The sequence below is a fragment of the Equus quagga genome, chromosome 8 (assembly GCF_021613505.1).
Source record: "Equus quagga isolate Etosha38 chromosome 8, UCLA_HA_Equagga_1.0, whole genome shotgun sequence".
In the NCBI taxonomy this organism is placed as follows: Eukaryota; Metazoa; Chordata; class Mammalia; order Perissodactyla; family Equidae; genus Equus; species Equus quagga.
The window spans coordinates 118,066,224-118,086,493 of NC_060274.1; the positions used below are offsets into that span (position 1 = coordinate 118,066,224).

The window sequence follows — 20,270 nt, forward strand, 5'->3', positions numbered from 1 at the left end:
CAACTGGATGAGGAAGGCAGTTGGAACAAGTTTTGAAATAAATGATAAGCAATGCCAGTGCTAGATACATAGGGCCGGTGAAGGAATGTTACAGAAAGAAGGATAAAACTCATTCATTTAACTGGAATGCAGTGAGCTGATGGACAATTGGATTCAATTTAGATGGGGATAAATGAGGACAACTCAACTAGGTAACCTGTTGGCCACATAGGTAGGTGCTGCCGCTGTTGACTATTTTCCCTAACAAGTGGTTTTTGATTGTGCTTTAAGTAGTCTGACTGCAGTTGCAGCTAGAGCCAAATGTTTCCACACCTGGTTATCATTAACACCTCGTTAGCTGGTGCATATGGAGCTCCGGGTTGGGGGGCGGGGTGGCTCTGGAACAATATGACAACAGGGGGGCAGTAGTGAGGAGATTCTCATTCCTCTTGCTCGCTAGCCCACGTCAATATTCTAAAAAAGTGCTGCCTCTTGAAACACTAGAAGGAAAGTCAAATTCTGCAAGTAATGCACTTAGTGACAGCTGTTCCCAACAAATAAATGGTAGAGGAGAAAAGAAGGGATTATTTTGAGTGTAGCTTGAGTGTTTTTCTCAATGCCTCCTGCAAGTGCTAATGAAATTTTATACCCCAACTCATGAAGGTGGGAGGAGCCTTCCATGGCGGGTGCTGCGCACTGCTAGGACTGGTGGTCTCTTAGGAATATGCAAAGATCAGTCTATGGTTCTGGGGAGGCTAAGGATGACTCTTTAAGTACACTTGTGGCACAGCCTTCCCGAGCATCTGCTGACTAGAGGAGTGGGAGTGTTCTGAAGGAAATCCTAGGAAGAGAGCCCTTGCAGCTGGCTTGCATTACAGTGAGGGTGGAGGAAAGAAATGCCACAGCCCGCAGCTGTGACCAATTTGTACAAAAGTAGGGGAGGGAGGAGAAAGCCCCAGGGGGAGGTTGGCTGGGCCACAGGGTTAAAGGTGGGCACAGGTGGGAAGGGTGAGGTCCCAGAGTGCTTTGCTATTTGGTGCTGGTTCCTGAAGGTTGAAGCATTAGTCCAAAGTTATCAGGATACACTTGGGAGTGCTCCAGTTCTCCTGGAGAAGATACATTGATTCTGGTTGCTACCAAGCCTCTGGGCCATATGTGGGGTTACAAAGCTCAGCAGCTTCCAACTCATCTAGGAACCAGTAAGAATTAGGCATAGAGCTTCCTGTAAGATGCTACCAGAAAAGTGAACACGTTTCCTGAGTTAGACAGACACTTCAGGAATCTGAAGGATGATCCTGTCAGCATCCTTTAGTATTCCAAGTAAAATGTCTCTCCTACTGTACATCATTCCCAGGAACATGAGTGAAAGGTATACTCTGGTCTGGTGCCTGGTGAGACCTACTAGGATGTGGCTATCACCACACAGTGGCTGCTGTATTTCCTTTACTGTACTTTCAAACTCCGAATTACTGTGTCACTAAGTTTAAACAGAACACAAGCTGGGCCTCAAGAAAATTGGGTCTGCTACTCCCTGTGCGACCTCAGGTAAAGCCCTTAACTTCTCTAGGCCTCAGATTCCTCATCTGTAAAATAAGGAAAGTGGACTAGATAATTTCTAATGTTTCTAGCTTTAGCATCTCTACAAACTATAAATCTATAAAAGAGAAAGCCAGGAGCTAGAAATAGCTGGAAATGGAAAAGAACAAAGGCTTGTCATCAGAAGGTAATTCCAGGGCTCATTAGTGGAGATAGGACAAAAGAGAAATGGTGACATCTCACTCTGAGAAATGAATAGATAAAAGTGTTTGAGGGGCCGCCTGGTGGCACAGCGGTGAAGTGCACACATTCCACTTTGGCGGCCCGGGGTTCGCTGGTTCGGATCCCGGGTGTGGACACGGCACTGCTTGGCAAGCCATGCTGTGGTAGGCGTCCCATATATAAAGTAGAGGAAGATGGGCACGATGTTAGCTCAGGGCCAGTCTTCCTCAGCAAAAAGAGGATTGGCAGCAGATGTTAGCTCAGGGCTAATCTTCCTCAAAAAAAAAAAAAGTGAGAAGTTTTGGGCCCTTGCAGTAAGCCCCCCAAAAGATCACAATATGAAGCCAGCACAGCCTAGGAGGGATCTGACTCCAAGAGAACAACTGGAATAAGTTTCCAGCCCAAGATGCTTTAGTGATGGATTTGGAGTAGAAGACAACAATCTGTGGCTACGCTATTCTCTAAATCTTGCTCCAAATGCTATCTTCTTGATGTTCATATGCAAAAATAGGTTATTAATACTTAATATTTAATCAGACTGATGCCATTGTGTTATTAAAACTGCATTTTTCATCGGACTTCGCTGAATTAAATGTATGTGTCTCTAAGATTCCGTCAGCCACTCTGAGGACCTCTGAAGTTGTGTTTTGGATGTCAGACCATCAAGACGGCAGCTACTCACACTTTCAGGTAGGCCCTGGGCAAAGCCATCTGCCTAGAGAGGACATGCTCACAAACCCAACCTGCCACTGAGATGGTAAACATTGTAACAGATTCCAGACAGGATACCGGACCCCCATTTCAGCTTACAGAAACTGATTAAAAATGAACCAAAAGAAGCACAGAAAAGGATGCAGGTGCACAGCTACATAGGAACTTATTTGTGTAGTTACACAAACGTCAAAACCAAGGTTCAAACTCCAGCATTTGTCAAGATTTGGCCATCTAATCCTATTTATCATTAGCCAGTAGTCTGTCATTCAGCTTATGGTCTTAACGCACTACAAAAAGATAAATAAATTTTTGAATATTAAAAACTTTGATCTAAAACTTTTGTATGAATTTGTTTATGTGCAGCTCTGACTTTATTATTCAGCCTGGTCTGTAGATTTAGCACAACTTTGGGAAATGAAATGAATAAACCAAAAAACAAAATGTTTATCATCAGGGAAATGAAAGGGGTATAGGGAAATATTTATTTGAGTTGTTATGACAACAGAACAAGCCATCACAACAACATTCTTTCTGTTCCATCTGTCAAACTTTGACTTGACAGAGTCTTAAGAAACACTCAATGTCCACCCTAAAGATGAAACAGAGCGAAAATGTTATTCTAAATTTGATAGATTTTTGGCTCAACTTAAAACCATTTTATAACTCATACAATATTTGCCACAACTCCCTGCTATTTCCTCTTGCAGTGGGCAGACTCACTAGCAATAAGCAAATAAATTGTGTGGTGGGGGGAGGGTGGACCCTTTGTTAAGCACAGGATGCCTGAGGAGATGAGTCCTGAGTCAGGAATGGGGGCGCTTAGCAGTTCTGGACCAGGATTGCTGGGAGGGCAGGCACCGAGGAGCACAGTCCCAGGAGGCCCAGAGCACTCTGGCCCACGGAGTCAGAGAAGTTCAGAGCCGGGGGTCACCCAGTTCCGCCTGCCTCACTGGGGGCCCGGCTGGAAGATGAAGCGAGGGAGAAAAGCACACACGTCTTCGCTTCTTCAGGAGGCAATTCTGACCTTGCGTTTGTGACTGCCAAACAAGAAGGGGGTCTTAACGGCACGTCTTTAAAAAGACTTTCCATAGCCAGACAGGGCCACGGACGCTGCCCTTCACCCCAGTGCAGCCCACTGCGGCCTGCTCCTCCTTTCCTCTCCTCTTTTCTGGAGCCAGGCTGCCTGCGTCAGAGTCCCAGCTCTCCCTCGAACTGCTTCTTTGAGCAAAGTGACTTCACCTCTGTGTGCTTTTTTGTTTCCTAATAATAGAACCTGTCTGATTGAGTTGTCAAGAGCCTGAAAGAATACAGGTCAAACCCATGGAGGAACCTGGCCCGGAGGCGACATTCCAGTGTCCCTGCTCCTGCACCGTTGTTATTCTCATCAGGTTCCCTTACGCTGTTTCCTTCTTTTCCTGCCTCAGAGCTCCACAGGCCTTTATTTATTTTCCCACCTCTTCAGGTCTGCATGGAACTACTGTTGGGTGGAAAGATAATTTATTGGGCAAGAGAGAGAATACTTGGAGCCATTTGTTACAGGAAAAGAATGAGCTGCCTTTGGGGACAATGAGACACCAGAGCTCTAGAAAGTCAGAGCTACACGGGGCCTGGGTGCAGACAGCCCTTGCCTTATACCTGAGGAGACCCGGGGCCAACAGCTAAGGATGTACGGGCTTCCTGCCTACTCTGAGAAGGCCTCCTCTGTGTGATAGAGAGGGACATGCAAGTCTGAAAGGGTAAAGGCTCTAAAAACGTAATTAAGGTATTTCACTTACAGACGTACATGTGCCTGTGCGTGCATGCACACACAGTGAAATTACTGTAGCACAGCCTGGTTCGGGACCTAAGGAGGGCACCAAAGTTACCCACATTCCTGGTGCCTCTTCTGCCTACTAAAATCCCATCTCAGTGCCTCACATCTGGCCGATGCTGCAAAAGAAAACACCCAGGGAGCTCTATGAGTCCCACAGTGAGAACGACTCACAGCAGCCCCAGCTGGCATTTTACCCCTCTCGTGGGTGTTTGCTGTTTGGAAAGACTAAATCTCTAAGGGCGGAGTGCCAGGCACCATGGAAGGTGGGGTGAGGAGCGAAACTGCAAAGTCCCCCCAGTCAGATCACATGGGTGACAAAGCTGCCCCAGAGCAGGAGGAGGAGGGGGCAGGGCCATTCACAGGGCTGGGGCCCCATCAGTTTCCTTTGCCTCTCATTACAGCAGCTCTGGGGGAAGGGCTGCCCCAGCCTCCCACCTGTCAACCTAGAAATCTGTCCAGGGACAAGGTAGAGGTGGCCAAGTCCCCTCCTGGACATCTCTGTTGTAGGCACTTCCAGGTGTTCTGGCGCCCTGAGCCTCTGACACATCCCCTCTGCTGCCCTTCAGGGATGCGTTTGTCTTCGACAGGCTCCCCTCCCTTTCTGTTCCCACCTTCTCCTTCACTGTACTTTGATGAGATAAATAGACGATACTTTCTGTTCTCCTTCTCCGTGGGGTCGGATGGGGCACAGCCCTGATTGGCTCACTTCTCTCCAGCCACACGCATCTCCTCAGACATTTTCTCAGGCTGGACCCTCCCTGAGCCTCACAGCTTTAACCCAGAAGCAAGCTCCTCAGGGACTGTTTGCCCCTCTCTGCTCCTGGGGGCCCTAGGTTTCCTTGACCTGGCCTTCACTTCTCACCTAGGCCTTTCTGACGTGCATCATCTTCCCCTCCCCCAAAGTCAGGCCTGAGAATTGTACAGCATATGACGGTGGGGGGTGGGGGGCGGAGTGGGGCTCCCAGAGAACACAGACAGTTACTAGAGTGCTGATGAAATCCGAGCCTGGTTACTGAAGGATTATTACTCATCCTTAGCTTCCAGGGCCCCAGCCTTGAGAACTCTCTCCTCCAAATTCCCCAGTGCCCAGGGAGCTTGGAGAGCTGCCCAGCGCCCAGACCAGCTGCAGGCGAAGGGACAGGGCCTGCTTCCTGAGCTGACTGAAGTGCACGAGGAGCACAATAACTAAGACATGAAAAGTGAACGGCCAACTAAAAAACAGGGTGGGAGCAGGCTGGGAATGGCCAAGTGGCTGCTGGCCAGAGAGGAGCACCATCAAGGTGACCAGATGGGCTGCAGCCAGAGGAGAGGGCTGGGTTCCATTTCCTACCACGCCTCCTGATGAGCTCCACATTCATACATATTGTCCTTTCCACTCTTTCCCTTTTCTTCCGCCTCCCTTTTGTTTTCCAGAGTTGAGGTCATAGTCTTCTCCAAACCACAGTTCCTCGATTTTCATGTTTTTGGCATTTCTTCTTTCCAGTTGGCCTTCTCAGTTGGCCTCACTGCTTCTCCTGGTTGGCTGGCCCTTCTCGGGTCAGGCCCCACATCTCAGCTCTTCCTGGAGTTGCAGCCACCACTCACGCTTCTGTGCCCTCAGTTCCAAAGTGCAGGAGGCACTGATTCAGTATTTGGAAATGATGAAAATGCCAGGAATTCTTTTTTTTTTTTAAGTTCAGAATTAAGCCAAATCCCTGTCTGTGTCTCCATCCAGATCTTCTCTGATTTGGGACCTGGGCTTTGCAAATCACTGAATGTGACCATGAGGATGTGGGCGGCAGTGTGTGCATGGGAGATTCTGTGTGATTGATTTTAATACTGAGAGGAAGGGATGCCTTTGGGATACGTCTGTGCTCTCTAGCATGGCCCTGCAGCCCTCCCGTGAACCGGCCTGTCCACCTCTGCCAGCTCCTGGCTTCCCACTCTGCTTTCCTTTCTTGCTTAGCCACAGTGAATGGCTTTCAAGTTCCTGAAGGTGACGCTCTCGGCCTCCCCTTCTCCTTGTCTTTGTACTGACAGCTCCTTTTGCCTGGAATGTGCTTCCTACTTGCTCTTTGTTTTAAGATCGGGGGGGGGGGGGAACCCCAAAAACCCTCAGGGGGTACTCACCTCCCCTTGGAATGAGCACTCCCCTCAGTTTCCAGAGCGCATTGCCTCTAGTAAGCCTTTACAACGTGGTACTGGGCAGTCAGTGGGGTTCCCCTCACTGGACTGAGAACTCTCTGAGGACAGCTCTGTCTTTACTCCTCTGTTCCCAGCACATGGTAGACTGCCCAGCACAAAGCAGAAGGAGTGAGAAGTAGGCCAAATACCAGGTAAGTAGTGCACAGAAGTGCAGGCTTACCTCGTTTCACATAACAGGTGTGCCTTACAAACCTCCAGTTTTAGTGGCCCACTGACTCACATCTTACCTCAGAGGAGCTTCCTCCACAATCCTAGGCAGTCACCTGCCCTACGGACTCCAGACAGTCCAAGACTGTCCTTCAAACACCTGAGCAGAAGTAGCCAAGGTTGGTACCTGAGCTTGTCTGCAATGAAGATGACCCTCCTTTCCAGAAGCAGGGAGGCAAAAACACAGAGGAGGTGGCGCACGCTGAGAGAGGAGAAAAGAGACTCGAAGTCCACGTGTTCGAGCCGGGAGTCCAGTGGGCGGCACAGTTCAATGACCTGTGGGGAACAGGAGCAGCCATGAGGGGCCCGTCCTGCCTGGCCAGGCCTCTCACAGACATCGCAGGCCTGGGGCTCTGAGGTCCTCAGCAGGGGTGGCCCACTGGTAGGGGAAAAGGGAAAGAAAAAAAGGACTGGGGAAAAGAGATCCTGGGGAAGCGGTGGTAGGGACTCAGTCTCATGGCTGAGTGTGAGGACAGTTCAGATGGAGGTGGGGAGAGAGGGTGGAAGAATCAATGGCCCTTGGCCCCAAGTGGCTGGAGGCTCTCCTTGGCAATGACGTATCTGGACACGCTAAGGGAGTTCTATGACCATGAAAGTGTCCTATCCCTTACAGCCCCACAGGAAAGCGTCTCTGTCTCACAAGGGAATATTCTTACTGCAACGGAATCACAGGCTCATGCAGGAGGACCAGCAAATCCCGGCAGCACTTGCAAGACTCACCTCCTCTAGAAGGCTTTTCTTAATGAACCCAACCCCATTCCAGTCCCTTCCTGATGATGTGTTTTCAGCTTTATGTTTAGTGTGCATATCTTCTCGTTCTGCACTTGTTGAAATGTTCCTAAATTCATCTCAAGTCACTACTCACATGCACATTTTTCTCTTTCAATAGCTGCCTCCTTCGCAGTGAGCCTCGAGTCTGGCTTTTACTCTCAGCACAGCACCTGCCCAGTGCTTCCCACACTGTGGGGCTAACAGTAACATCCCCATGGCCACGCCACCTGTGTCTGGTATGGGATGGCTTAGGATTCTCCAGCAACAGGGAGACTGCTCCTCTCCGTGCTGGGAAATTGGGTTGTTCCAGAATATCCCAGACCCATCCTCATCCCTCCCCTGTCTCCAGAGGTGACCTGCTTTTCCAAGGGCCTTTGGAACTAGAGACTCAAGGCTCAATGGGATCTGCCTTCTGAGGTCCAGAGAGTCATATGATGGGAATAGGAAGGTCGAAAACAAGCCCCTGCATCAAATCCCAGCCCAGCCAAGGAAAGGGACATGCTTCAAAGTCTAGGATGAAAACAAAGTAATACCTGAGCTTGTCTTCCCTGAAAAGAATCTGTTTTACACTATAAGGTTATAGAGGTGATGCAGACCAAAAACATAAACAGGTTCAAATACAATTTAGGAAGGTAATGAGCTAGTAAGAGAAGCTAAATATCTTCAGTGTAGGTCCCTAACGTGCAACGCCAACATCACGTGAAGAAACACCACGCACTGCCATGGCATAGGTCTGGGGGTTGCTCCTTGGCCCAGAATCCTGAGCTGGATGGACTGGACTTAGAGTGGAATTTATGATGAGTGATCTGGGCCAGCCTGAGGAGCAAGAGGACATCACTAAATGTGACAGCCCATTGCAAGCCAGTCCCTCGGACCATTGGGACTTGGCTGTCTGGGCCATCCCCACCTAGGACAGGATAGGAACCTGATGGCTTACCTCAGTTCCTGATCCTGGCAAGAAGTTCTTGACAATGATGGTTTTGCCCAGGGCTGGGAAAGGGGCTTCCATAACACTCCTCATGAGGGGCTGCACCAGGGCAGGAGAGATGCCTCGTCGTTTTTCCACCTCATCCAAGATCTGTGAGGATCAGAAAACTCTGAAGTCAGGTCACCAAGGGGTCACACCCTTCCAGATGAAGTGGGCCTGCCAGGATGATTGAAGAATTATGGGGAAGTCCTGCTGTCTTCATCAGGCCAAGCTTATAGTCTCTTTTGCCCTAAGTGTCATCACCCCATTCTCTCCTCTATGTATCCACTCTTTTTGCGATGGGACTTTGCAGTTTCTCCTACTAAAGGGTGAAGTATAGTTCCTTGCCCCCTTGACTTTGAAAACGGTCCTATTTGTCACATGGGTTTGGCCATGTGCATTCTCCATGGGAGCAATACCACCTCCAATGGGGAAAAATTGCTTTTTGGGGTGTTGGTGAAAAAAATTTAGATATTATAATGGTTTGTAGCCTTCTAACGGGCCACAGTACATAAACAGATACATAAACAGTGTATCCATGGATAACCATTAAGGCAGGGGGTAGCCATTAAGGAAATGCAAAGCAAAACCACAATGAGATACCACCTCACACCCATTATGAGGGCTATAATAAAAAAAATAACAGGTGTTGGTGAGGAAGTGGCGGAATTGGAGCCCTCATACACTGCAGGTGAGAATGTAAAATAGTGAAGCCCCTTTGGAAGACAGTCTGGCAGTTCCTCAAAAGGTTAAACAGAGTTACCATATGACTCTGCAATTCCATTCCTAGATATTTACCCAAGAGAAATGAAAACATATGTTCACACAAAAACTTGTACATTAATGTTCACAGCAGCATTATTCATAACAGCCAAAAAGTGGAAACAACCTAAATGTCCATCAACTGGTGAACTGATAAACAAAATGTGATATCCATATAATGGAATATTATTCAACCATAAAAAGGAATGAAATACTGACATATACTACAACATGGATGAACCTTGAAAATATTATGGTAAGTGAAAGAAGCCAGTGACAAAAGGCTATATATTATAAGATTCCACTTAGATGAAACAATCAAAATAGTCAAATCCATTGAGACAGAAAGCAGACTAGAGGTTGTCTAGGGTTGGGAAGTGACTCTTAATGGGTACAGTTTCTTGTTGGGGTGATGAAAATGTCCCAAAATTGTGGTAATGATTGCACAACTCTGTGAACATGCTAAAAGTCACTGAATTATATATTTTAAATGGGTGAATTGTATGGTATGTGAATTTCTCTCAATAAAATTCTTACTAAAAAAAAAATCCAAGGGACTGGCCTGATGGCGTAGTGGTTAAGTTCCTGCACTCTGCTTCGGTGGCCCAGGGTTTGTGGGTTCGGATCCTGGCGTGGACCTACACACCAATCATCAAGCCATGCTGTGGCGGCATCCCACATACAAAATAGAGAAAGACTGGCAAAGATATTAGCTCAGGGACACTCCTCCTCAAGCAAAAAGAGGAAGATTGGCAACAGGTGTTAGTTCAGGGCCAATCTTCCTCACACACACAAACACATCCAAATGCAAGACCCTCCACAACCTAGTAATCAAAGGGCTTAAATAAAAATGCCATTTATAATAGTAGCACATGTAGCTATAGAGCCCTTGAAATACGGCTAGTCTGAATTGAGATGTGTTATAAGTATAAAATACTCAGCAGATTTCAAAATACAAAATTAAGAATGTAAAATATCAACCACTTTTCATATTTCAACATTATATGTTGATAATATTTTGCATGTATTGGGTTAAATAAAATTTATTATTAAAAAGATAGTATGGAAGGGGCTGGCCCCGTGGCCAAGTGGTTGGGTTTGCATGCTCCGCTTTGGCGGCCCAGGGTTTCACCGGTTCAGATCGTGGGTGTGGACATGGCACTGCTCATCATGCTGTGCTGAGGGGACGTCCCACATAGCACAATCAGAGGGACCTACAACTAGAATATACAACTACATATTGGGGGGCTTTAGGGAGGAGAAGAAAAAAAGATTGGCAACAGATGTTAGCTCAGGTGCCAATCTTAAAATAAACCAAAGAGAGTATGGAAGTTGCTGAAAACATTAAACATAGAATTACCACATGTCCAGCAATTCCACTTCTGGGTATTTACCCAAAAGAATTGAAAGCAGGGGCTCAAACAGATATTTGTACACCCACGTTAAAAGTAGCATAATTCACAGTAGCCAAAAGGTAGAAACAAACCAAATGTCCACCAATGGATAAATGGATAAACAAAATGTAGTATATACATACAATGGAATATCATTCAGCCTTAAAAAGAAGGAAATTCTGACATAATCTACAGCATTGATAAACTTTGAGGAAATTATGCTAAGTGAAGTAAGCCAGACACAAAAGGACAAATATTGTATGATTCCACCTACATGAGCTCCTAGAGTAGTCGAATTCATAGAGACAGAAAGAAGAATGGTGGCTGCCAGGGGCTGGGTGAGGAGGGGATAGGCAGTTAGTGTTGGATGGGTGCCGAGTTTCGGTTCTGCAGGTGGATGGTGGGGATGGTTGCACAACAGTGTGAATGAACATAATGCCACTGAACGGTACACTTAAAAATGGTAAATTTTATGCACATTTTAGCACAATAAAAAATAATATGACAAAAAGTTTAAAAGAATTTTATGAGGTCTGGGGAGGCAATTGAGGGAAAAAGTCTGACAGGGCTGCTTAGGGGAGCAATAATGAAAAAAAGGTTGAGGAACACTGAGACAGAAGTGACAGTGTGCCAGTTCTAAGCCCAGGCCTTAGGAGGCCTGCCTTATGTGTGTCTGCTTGCCCTCTTGTGCCTGTGCCCTTGCCACAAGAAGGGCACACATGGGCCAGCTCACTGTCTAAGGAGGATGACACAGATGTGGACGAGCCCCAGCCGTGTAGCCTAAAGCAGAGATCAGCCAGCCTAGATCAGCCAACCTCAGCCTGCCTGCAGCACATAAATGGGCCCAGCCGAGACGAAGAGAGTTGAACCCCAGCTGACCTGCTCGTCTTTGAGAGTAAATGATTGCCGCTTTAAGCCACTGTGGCTTGTTACACAGCATTATTGCGGCCATATTTAATGATACACCCTTCTTCAGAGATTCTGAGAGCTGTTCTTACTAAAGGACAAGTTGCCATTTTAGTCATCCTATCCCACACCTGGAAACAGCTTGAATCCTAAGGATCAGTTAGCTAAGCTCCGTTTCTGGTTCTCTCCTGAGTATTTGCTGTGTGGTCTTTGGCAAGTCAGCATGCTACACTCCTAAAATATCCCCAGCCACACAACTTGCAGGAAATCACAGGACTGTGCACCACACAAGTAAGTCAGCATGTTTACTTGCTCTGTGTGCCCTGTCCATGACATAGCAAAGAAGTTTCTGAACTCCGAAGCCGCCACAGGATGCTGGGCTAACTCACACGGGCTGTTTTACTTCTAGCTTCCATAAGCATTCTCACAACGACACGGCCACCTTTAAACAAACTTGTGTGAAAGACTGGCATGAGCAGCAAGGCACACCTGTGCTAGAGCTTGTAAATGACCAACTTTAATGTAGAACGGTTACCACCTCAGGTGGAGTGGATGTGAGACTGTGTCTCAGATTACGTTGATACCGTTAATTATTTCAAACAGACTTGCGTAGAAGTTACAAGTTCTACCACGGCAAGAGGTCACTCTCCATCAGTATAGTTCAGGCTTCCTCTGAGTTCAGGTGAAGGGTGGGCAGGAGGCAGGCTTTTGTTTCAGAATGCTTTTAGGAAGTGCTGCTTTACATCCACGGACACTAGATGTAGGATGTCAGTTCTCCAAAAGAAAGCTAGACTGAAATAGACGCTCAAGAAGGATTTAAAATAAATTTGTGGATACTCATGTCTGGTTAATATAGGAAACAAATATTGGATTATACCTAATTTTTGAGATTAGCATCATGTAGGATAGTAGTTATCTCCTATACACCAATCCAAAATACTGGGGTGGATGGGCCAATTCAATATGGCAATTCTTATGTCTTGATGTACTGGCTCATTTTCCCAAAAAGAGGACCAAATTATATTAAGATTTTGATAGACTTAGAGCACTATTATAATAATAAATCTCACATAAGCACATAACATATACACACACAGAACATACAGATACATAGATACACATCCATCCATCCATCATAGTGGCCTTTTTTGTTCAACAAAAGCTAGTATGACAAAAAAAAGCTTAGAGGAAGGAAAATAAAACATATGGAACATTCTGGGAAGATCCTCTTCCCCTCCCATCCTCGATTACAATTACTTTGACTCCCTCCTCTTCCCCAGCTTCTGGGCCCTGCCTTTCATCAGCTCTTCTTTCCTATCCCAATGGTAAGAGAAGAGAGGAGGTGATGAGCGGAGGAGGAGGAAGTGGGAAGGAAAAGAGGTAGAGAATAAGATTATAAAAGTGCCCAGAGTTGGAGTGTTTGCTGGGTCCTCCTGGGCCCTGCCTTCCCTTCCCTTCCTCCGTTCTCTGAGGCCCAAGTCCTCACCTTGGAAAAGAGGCTGAAACATCCCAGGCGGCTCACGATGCAGTAAACTTCAGGGAGACGCTTTCCTTTGCCACCAGGCTTTTGGAGTGAAACACAAGGAAATCAGGAGTGTTACCAACCCCAGGGAAGGATAGAACCCAAATGCTTTTGAGTGCCTACTGGGTGCCTGCTGTGTCCACATACCAGACCTTTGGACAACCCAATGAGGTAAGAAGTTACCAATACTCCATCTTATAGGTGGAAGGCACTCCTGGCCATGTGGTATGTATTTTTTTATTTTCCTGAAAGAACCAAATCAAGGGTGTTGTGTACACAGTAGGTGCTCAATATGGCCTATGGACCATAAGTAAGGAGGCCTAACTTGTTTACCCAAATCACTGTAGTTCCTTCTAAGGAGTTACCTGGAGACCATATGTTTATTATAATGATAATTCCAGATGAGAAATCATTTCTGAAAATCCTTTTTGGAAACTGAATTTAAGCTAATTTTCAAAACAAAAAAGAAAATCAATCTCAATTCTTAAACTCTAAAGTAATTTTATCAACAAAAATTAGGCCACTTAACTTTTTCAATTATTATCCATACTTTTTATTCACTAATTCAACAAATATTTATTGAACACCTATATGTGCCATGCATTATTCTTGACTCTAAACTATATTAACCTATTTCTAAGACTAAAACACATTCTCAGAGAAAATGATTTGCCATGACTGCAAATGTTCAAAAGAATGGGCCTCAAAAAGACAAGTTCTAAAATGTCTTGTCACGGTCATTTTATTGGAATAAGTTTCTGACTTTTAAAGGTGATTGTTCTGAAGGAGAAACTTGAATTACTTGCATCAGGAACAATAAAACTATCCTTCTTCTGCCCTGAGCAACTATTATGAACGTTCTCTCTAAGCTATTAAAAAGTCTGTTTAGGGTAGTTTATTAGAAAGGACTTTGGCCTAAGGAGAGCAAAGTCTTTTATTTGGCAGGGAAAACAATGGAGAAAGTATTTTCTTTCCGAAGGAGACAGAGATATCGTTCCCATCTACCAGTAAGACTCAGGAGGGCCTCCAAATCCTCCATGTTTTTAACTACCCTGATGAACCGCCACACCTCCTGTCCCTTCCCTCATGGTACATGGTGAACAAAACCTTAGGACGCCAGTGCTGGCTCTGCACGGCGCTCGTGCTGACTGAGAGCACAATGTACTAACCAGCAGTCTTCGGCAGTAACCGAACCTTCTGCTCCCGTCTTCTCCAGTTAAGACAAATGAGAATGTTTCACTGTGGTTGGGAAAACAAAAGTGCATTACAAAGCAAAACAAAATGAAGGACACATTGTGGTGAGCAACCAGGAGACATTTTGGAGGAGGCTGTCGAACACGGCTGCTCCCTGTCCTGCTTGTCCGTCTCTGTGCTGGGACTCTGGTCGCCTAGAGCTTCAGAGCCTATGTCAGGGAGAGGGAGATCTGAAGTGTCACTGTGTCCCGAGAGGAAAGGGGAATTTTTTTTCATCTTGAGCTCTCATATAAGTCTGTCACCTGAGCCATCCCATTGCACAAAACAGCAGTCATTCATTGGGCATCTATTGTGGCTACTGCTTTCACTGAGCTTGAGGGTGAGGTGGCTGATCTAGGGATGTGACTCAGTGAGGGAGCAGTTGAAGAGTGGGACAGTTCTGTACCTCTCAGAACTGTCCCTGGTACGGCTCTCCAGGGAAACAGTCTGTTCAGAGCCACCTTGAGACTTAAGACTATCCTTAAAGACTGCTGGGCCAACTTCAAGGAACACAGTGTCCCTCAAACACTTAGGAGTTGCAGCCTACTGAGTGTGGTCAATTGCTGAAACATCTGATAAGAAAAATGTTGGTTTCTAACAAAAAGGGTTAAAGCAGAAATGTAAACTTTCTCTACTCCGAGTAAGTGCTGGATGGGCTATTGAAGAAATGTGTCGGGAGCACTGGACAAGGATGGGTGACGGGCAATATTTCCCTGATTTTTCCTAGACCTAGAATTACCTTATTGCCCTTCATGATGGCTTATGAAACAGATATGTTTTCAGACTGAGTGGGAGGCCTTGGAATCTGCCTACTTAGCAAGGTGATTCTTATCTTCAGGGAAGTTTTAAAAACACTGGTAGGAGAAATCTCTAGGCTCAGATCCATCAGGATTGCTTAACAGTAAGATTGACTTAAGGGGTCTGCCATCTATGACCCCCTCTCTAGTTCTCGTCTTAGTCTTTAGGGGTAGGAAGGGGAGATACCAGCACATACCTGGTAAACTGCTGGACAGGAGTCCAATCCTTGGCATCGGGGAAACAGAACTGGGGGATAGCCTTCAGCTGGTCCTCAGCCTCTCTCATGAACTTGAAAGACCTTTCCAACTGCAGGGAGAAGGGCAAGAGAAGGCTGGAGAATAAACCTCTGCATAGAAGAGTGAGGCAGATGCTTGGCAAGACCACATCTCCCATCTTCCCACAGTCGTGACCACCACTTTGACCTTCTCTCATGGGAGGGGGCTGCCGCTCAGTCTGCTGGGGCCTTTTTTTCCCCAGGCAGTTCCAACCATAGTCTTGTGGGGTAAGACAGGAGAAAAAAATAATGTGCTTTAGAGAAATGTTCTCTACATTTAAAATTCTGGAATATAAGTATTTTCTTTCTTTCCTTTTTTTTTTTTTGAGGAAGATTAGCCTTGAGCTACCATCTGCCGCCAATCCTCCTATTTTGCTGAGGAACATTGGCCCTGAGCTAACATCCATGCCCATCTTCCTCTACTTTATATGTGGGACGCCTGCAACAGTATGGTTGACAAGCAGTGCGTAGGTCCGCACCCGGGATCTGAACCGGCAAACCCTGGGCCGCTGAAGCGGAATGTGTGAACTTAACTACTGTGCCACTGGGCTGGCCCAGAATACGAGTATTTTAATCAAATAAGGAAATATGGTCATGGCAATCCCTTCCAAATAGGAAACTCATGAATCTGCAAGGCAGACACTCAAATCCAGTCTTCCAACCTCTGGGTCCAGGCAAGGCTGTCTCTCCTTGATCCAGGCAAAGATGTTTTACAACACTTCTTAGCGAATACATCCAGTTAAATTATATTATACAGTGAAATTCAACTCATTTCAGAGTCCTTGAATGTCAGAACTAGAAGAAAACCAGACATCAGCCAGCCTGACATTCTTATTTTAGAGATAAGGAAATAAGCCCTGAGAAGTTAAGCAATTTGCCCATGATCACAAAACTAGTATGGAATCTAGCTAGAAATAAAAATGATCTTAATCTCTAGTCTGCCTGTTTTTCTGTCTCTGATTTATCTGACACATCCGAGACTGAATGAATATCATCTTACTTAAAAACAGAGCAAATTAATAAAGTCTGATTTAGAGATTTAGAAAATAAGCCAAGAGTTTGCTTATTTTGTTTATGAACAGGAACCTGTGCTTTCAAAAAGCACTCCATTCTGGGGATCTGTTGCACATCAACATGCAAGTAGTTGACAATACTGTACGGCATACCTGGAAATGTTGGGATGGTGAATTTTAGGTTATATGTGTTTTTGCCACAATTAAAAAAAGGTACTCTAGATATAACTTTGTGAAACAAAAAAAGCAATAGTTTATAATTAGCATAGTTTGCTTATAAATTGGTACTTTAAAGTGTTGGGAAAAATTGTTGGCTTTTTTTTGTTGATAGGTTTCTTGATAGGTTTAAGTTTGTTAAATTTCCTATATAAACAGTTAAGGAAAAATAAATTATGCTAAAGCAACTTTTAGTAATTTAAATATCAGATACTTGAAGCAAGTGGAGTCTGAATTTCTGAAGTTAGGAAATTGTAATGTCTAATCTAACTTCTTTCTGTAATATTTTCCACCAATTTCTTATTTTGTTTCTCAAAGCTTGCCACTGACCTCCACTTTAAACCAGCCTGGCAGACAGTTCCCGAAGTTTGCAGGCCAGCAGTATCATCAACCACTTCAGAGAGGATCTTCAAGCCTTCCCAAGGCCACCAAATATCAAATATCAGAGACAGGAGGTCTCCAGAGACAGCGTCCAAATGAATAAAGCCCCGTGCTGATTGTTTTCAACTTTAAAACTCACTTCCAGTATGATTCCCTTTAGGCTAGATCAAATTTAATTAAAGCTGCCAGTAATATTAATGGTTGAGACAACTATCAATGAATGAAACATGGTCACCATTTATAGACTCAAAGCCAGTCATTCATCGTCCTTTAGTTTTTCTTCTTCGGAATAAATGGTCATTATTTCTTTTCTGTATAATGGTTCTCTCTTCCATCCATGACCCAGAAGATTCCAACTGATCCTGGAACAGTTTTTGAGTTGATAATTCGCTAGCTCAGACTGTTGCCAAAGCACTAATTTTTGACTACCCTTGGAGAGCCTCACAGAGAAGCAAATACCAGCTGGGCATAGTTGTTGGAAGAAGTCATTAATCACCACCAAGTGAGGGACCCCCAACTATAAAGAATACCAAAGGAAGGACTAATGACAGCTTTCCACAGTGGAAACAGCCTTAGAGAACTGAAGAGCAGGCCTTGTAGGAAAGTGAGTTCCAGCACTTTTCAGCATCGCCCCGTTATCATTTGGATGCACCACCCTCAGATCACATGCATGATAAACACAATATGTGTGTACACACACATGCCTACACACAGTCATCAGCATATGACTTATCAAGCCACGTGTGCACATACATGCATACACGAAGCAGCACATAGAAATCTCTTACCAATACAACCAATCATAGATGGCTGGAAAGTACCCTAGTCTCCATGAACTGCCATAAAGAGAACTGTGCGACAGCAAACATTTTAATGGAACATGGCAGGCATGATCTTGTGTGTGAATATGGAGTATAAACCTTGACTAAGGTGAATGTAGGAGTGGGAGATAAAACTCATGAAAAAGAGAAAGGAGGAGGAAAAAAGGTCTTCTGACAGACAGAGTGAGTGAAGGCAAGGAGATATAAAATAGCCTGGTATACAAAACCACATACACAGAATGATCACCATAGTATTAAAAATATGTGTCTAAAGAAACACTGGCAGCAAGATACATTTCCAACAGAAGAGTGGTTAAATAGATAGGGTATATCCACATAAGGGAGCATCGTGTAATTTAAAAAATGGTGTTTTAGAATTTGTATTAAATATGTTTATAAATAATGATAGGTTTACAAAACATGATACAAAAATTATACAATGTACAATCCCAGTTTTGTAAGAAAATTATGCTATGAGAAAAGAAAAGAAAACACAACAAAATGCTAACAGTGATGATCTCTGTATAGTGGGATTTATAGACCTTTTTCTTTATATATTTCTGGATTAGTCCCCTTTTCAACAGTGACAATGCAAATTTCTACTCAAACAAAGTTTTAATGTAGATGTCTAGGAGCCTGGAGATTCTAGGCTGGAAACTACAAACATTCAATAGATAAGGTGATTCATTAATTCATGAATTAATGCCTTTATTTCTGGAACACTGATTAAGTACTGCCATGTGTGCCACTGTGCGAGGCCCTTAGGGGAGTAAACAGGATACTAGGTCAGTCCTTTGCACCTTGGTGCACGCTCTGTGTGGTTCTCAACTAAACGGGGGCACACCCACAGCACTGGCGTTTTCAGGGGATTAGCCCCAGAGGTCAGCAGGAGGAAGGTGAATACACGCCAGTTTGGAGGGCTGCTGCTGCGGTTTACTTCACTTATGTACAGCTGCCACCCTAAACTCCAAGGACAGGACTTGACTGCTGTGCTAGACCACTGTGGGCAGAATGGAAGGAAGGCTGGCCCAGGAAAGGAGTGGACAGCTGAGACCTAGGCCTTAGTACATGCTGGGTTTATGCCTCAGTGGTGGCAGCAAAGGGAGGCTCTGAGAGGACCAGAACATGAGCTCCCCCCTCTCTTCCCACCTCTGAGCATCCTCATTGTATGAACTGAAGGAAGAGTGTCACGTTCTACCTTGTGAGTCATTATATGCTTACCTTATGCCCTCCTGTCAGAGTGTAAGCTCCCTGAGGACAGGAAACACATCTTGCTCAACTTTGTAATCCCCAAGGACCAAGAAGAAAACAGCTTGAATGTAATAGGATCTCAGTAAACTCTGGTTGAACTGAATTAGAATGTGGTGAAACATCTTTAATATTGATGTCAAAGCCTGAGAATAATTTACATACTATTGGCCATGCCATTTTAGGCTTTATTGAATGCCATTTCATTTTAGCTGCCATGATTTAATATATGGTAAGCCAAATCCACATAGCCAAGAACCATGTTAGAATAGAATAGGATTCTCGTGAACGCACACATACACCGTACAGTGCATGTACAGATGTTTAGCATGGACACAAACATGACACCCCTTAGGCAGAGCTGTGTGGCTTGACAGGAAAGAGGTTTCTAGGATAGGCTGGGAAGAGATGTGGCTGGATAAGGAGACTCGGAGGATGAAGAGGATGGTACGGTCAGCATAGTGACTGACCACAGGAAGTGAGTAAGTATTTTTGTCCATACTTTGAGTCCTTGAATCTCACTTCCTGGGACCTCCCAAATTCTCCAGCAGCAGTGATTTCCATTTGATATACCCTAATTAGGACCCATTTTTGAGATTCTAGACACTAAGCTTTCCTCAGACTCCCACACCTCCCTGAAACCACGAGCTCCACCAAGATTTTGGCAAGAATGCCGTAGTAGTCCCCTGGTAGGCTGCAGAGGCCTGGCCCGCCCTGTACCTTCAGAGGGAACTGCTGGGTGAGTTCTGGCACATACGCAGCCCCGGCCTGCTTCTTGTGCAATGACACGACCACAAAGTACTCGAAGAGCTGCCTCTCCTGGTACTCGATGAGCTCCCGGTCTAGTGACGGGTATCTTGGAGCCTGCTTCAGGCGTGACTTCACATTGACCAGGCGTTGGCTATGAGCTGGAGACAGAGAGAGCGAGTCTGAAAATGACTCACTTTCCAATGTGGAATTGCACAGAACTACAACAGGCTGTGTAATTCTCAGCTCAAGTACTTTTTCTAAGCCTAAAAAAGTGTCCCACATTTAACATATTAATACAAAACTCTTTATTTGGGATCCTTGCCAAAGTTCTGTGAGGAGCAACATTTGACAGGCTGCTAGGCTAATTGGGGTGCAGGAGCCTGGAATGTGGGGCGTCTGCTCCTCCATGAATTTGCTGTCTGGACCTGGGGCAGTGGCTCAAGAAGTCCTTGCCTTCTTCTGTCAGATGGGGAGGGGACACTGATTCCTTCCTTCACTCATTTCCTTCATCTTTCAGTTTGTGGGATGTGAAAAAATCCAGACCTAAGAGCTTTTGGAG

General features: G+C 45.2%; 1 protein-coding gene across 2 annotated transcripts in view; it reads right to left on the reverse strand.

Moving 5' to 3' along the window:
• Positions 1-20,270, reverse strand: part of DENND2A (DENN domain containing 2A) — a 99,404-nt gene that overhangs the window by 14,371 nt on the left and 64,763 nt on the right. For both annotated transcript variants that reach the window (XM_046669674.1, XM_046669673.1), the window contains 6 exons: positions 19,682-19,869; positions 15,205-15,314; positions 14,147-14,216; positions 12,942-13,019; positions 8,364-8,504; positions 6,783-6,931 (listed from right to left, as the gene is read on the reverse strand). In XM_046669674.1, the coding sequence (XP_046525630.1) occupies positions 6,783-6,931; positions 8,364-8,504; positions 12,942-13,019; positions 14,147-14,216; positions 15,205-15,314; positions 19,682-19,869 (736 nt within the window). The remainder of the gene's footprint in view (positions 1-6,782; positions 6,932-8,363; positions 8,505-12,941; positions 13,020-14,146; positions 14,217-15,204; positions 15,315-19,681; positions 19,870-20,270) is intronic.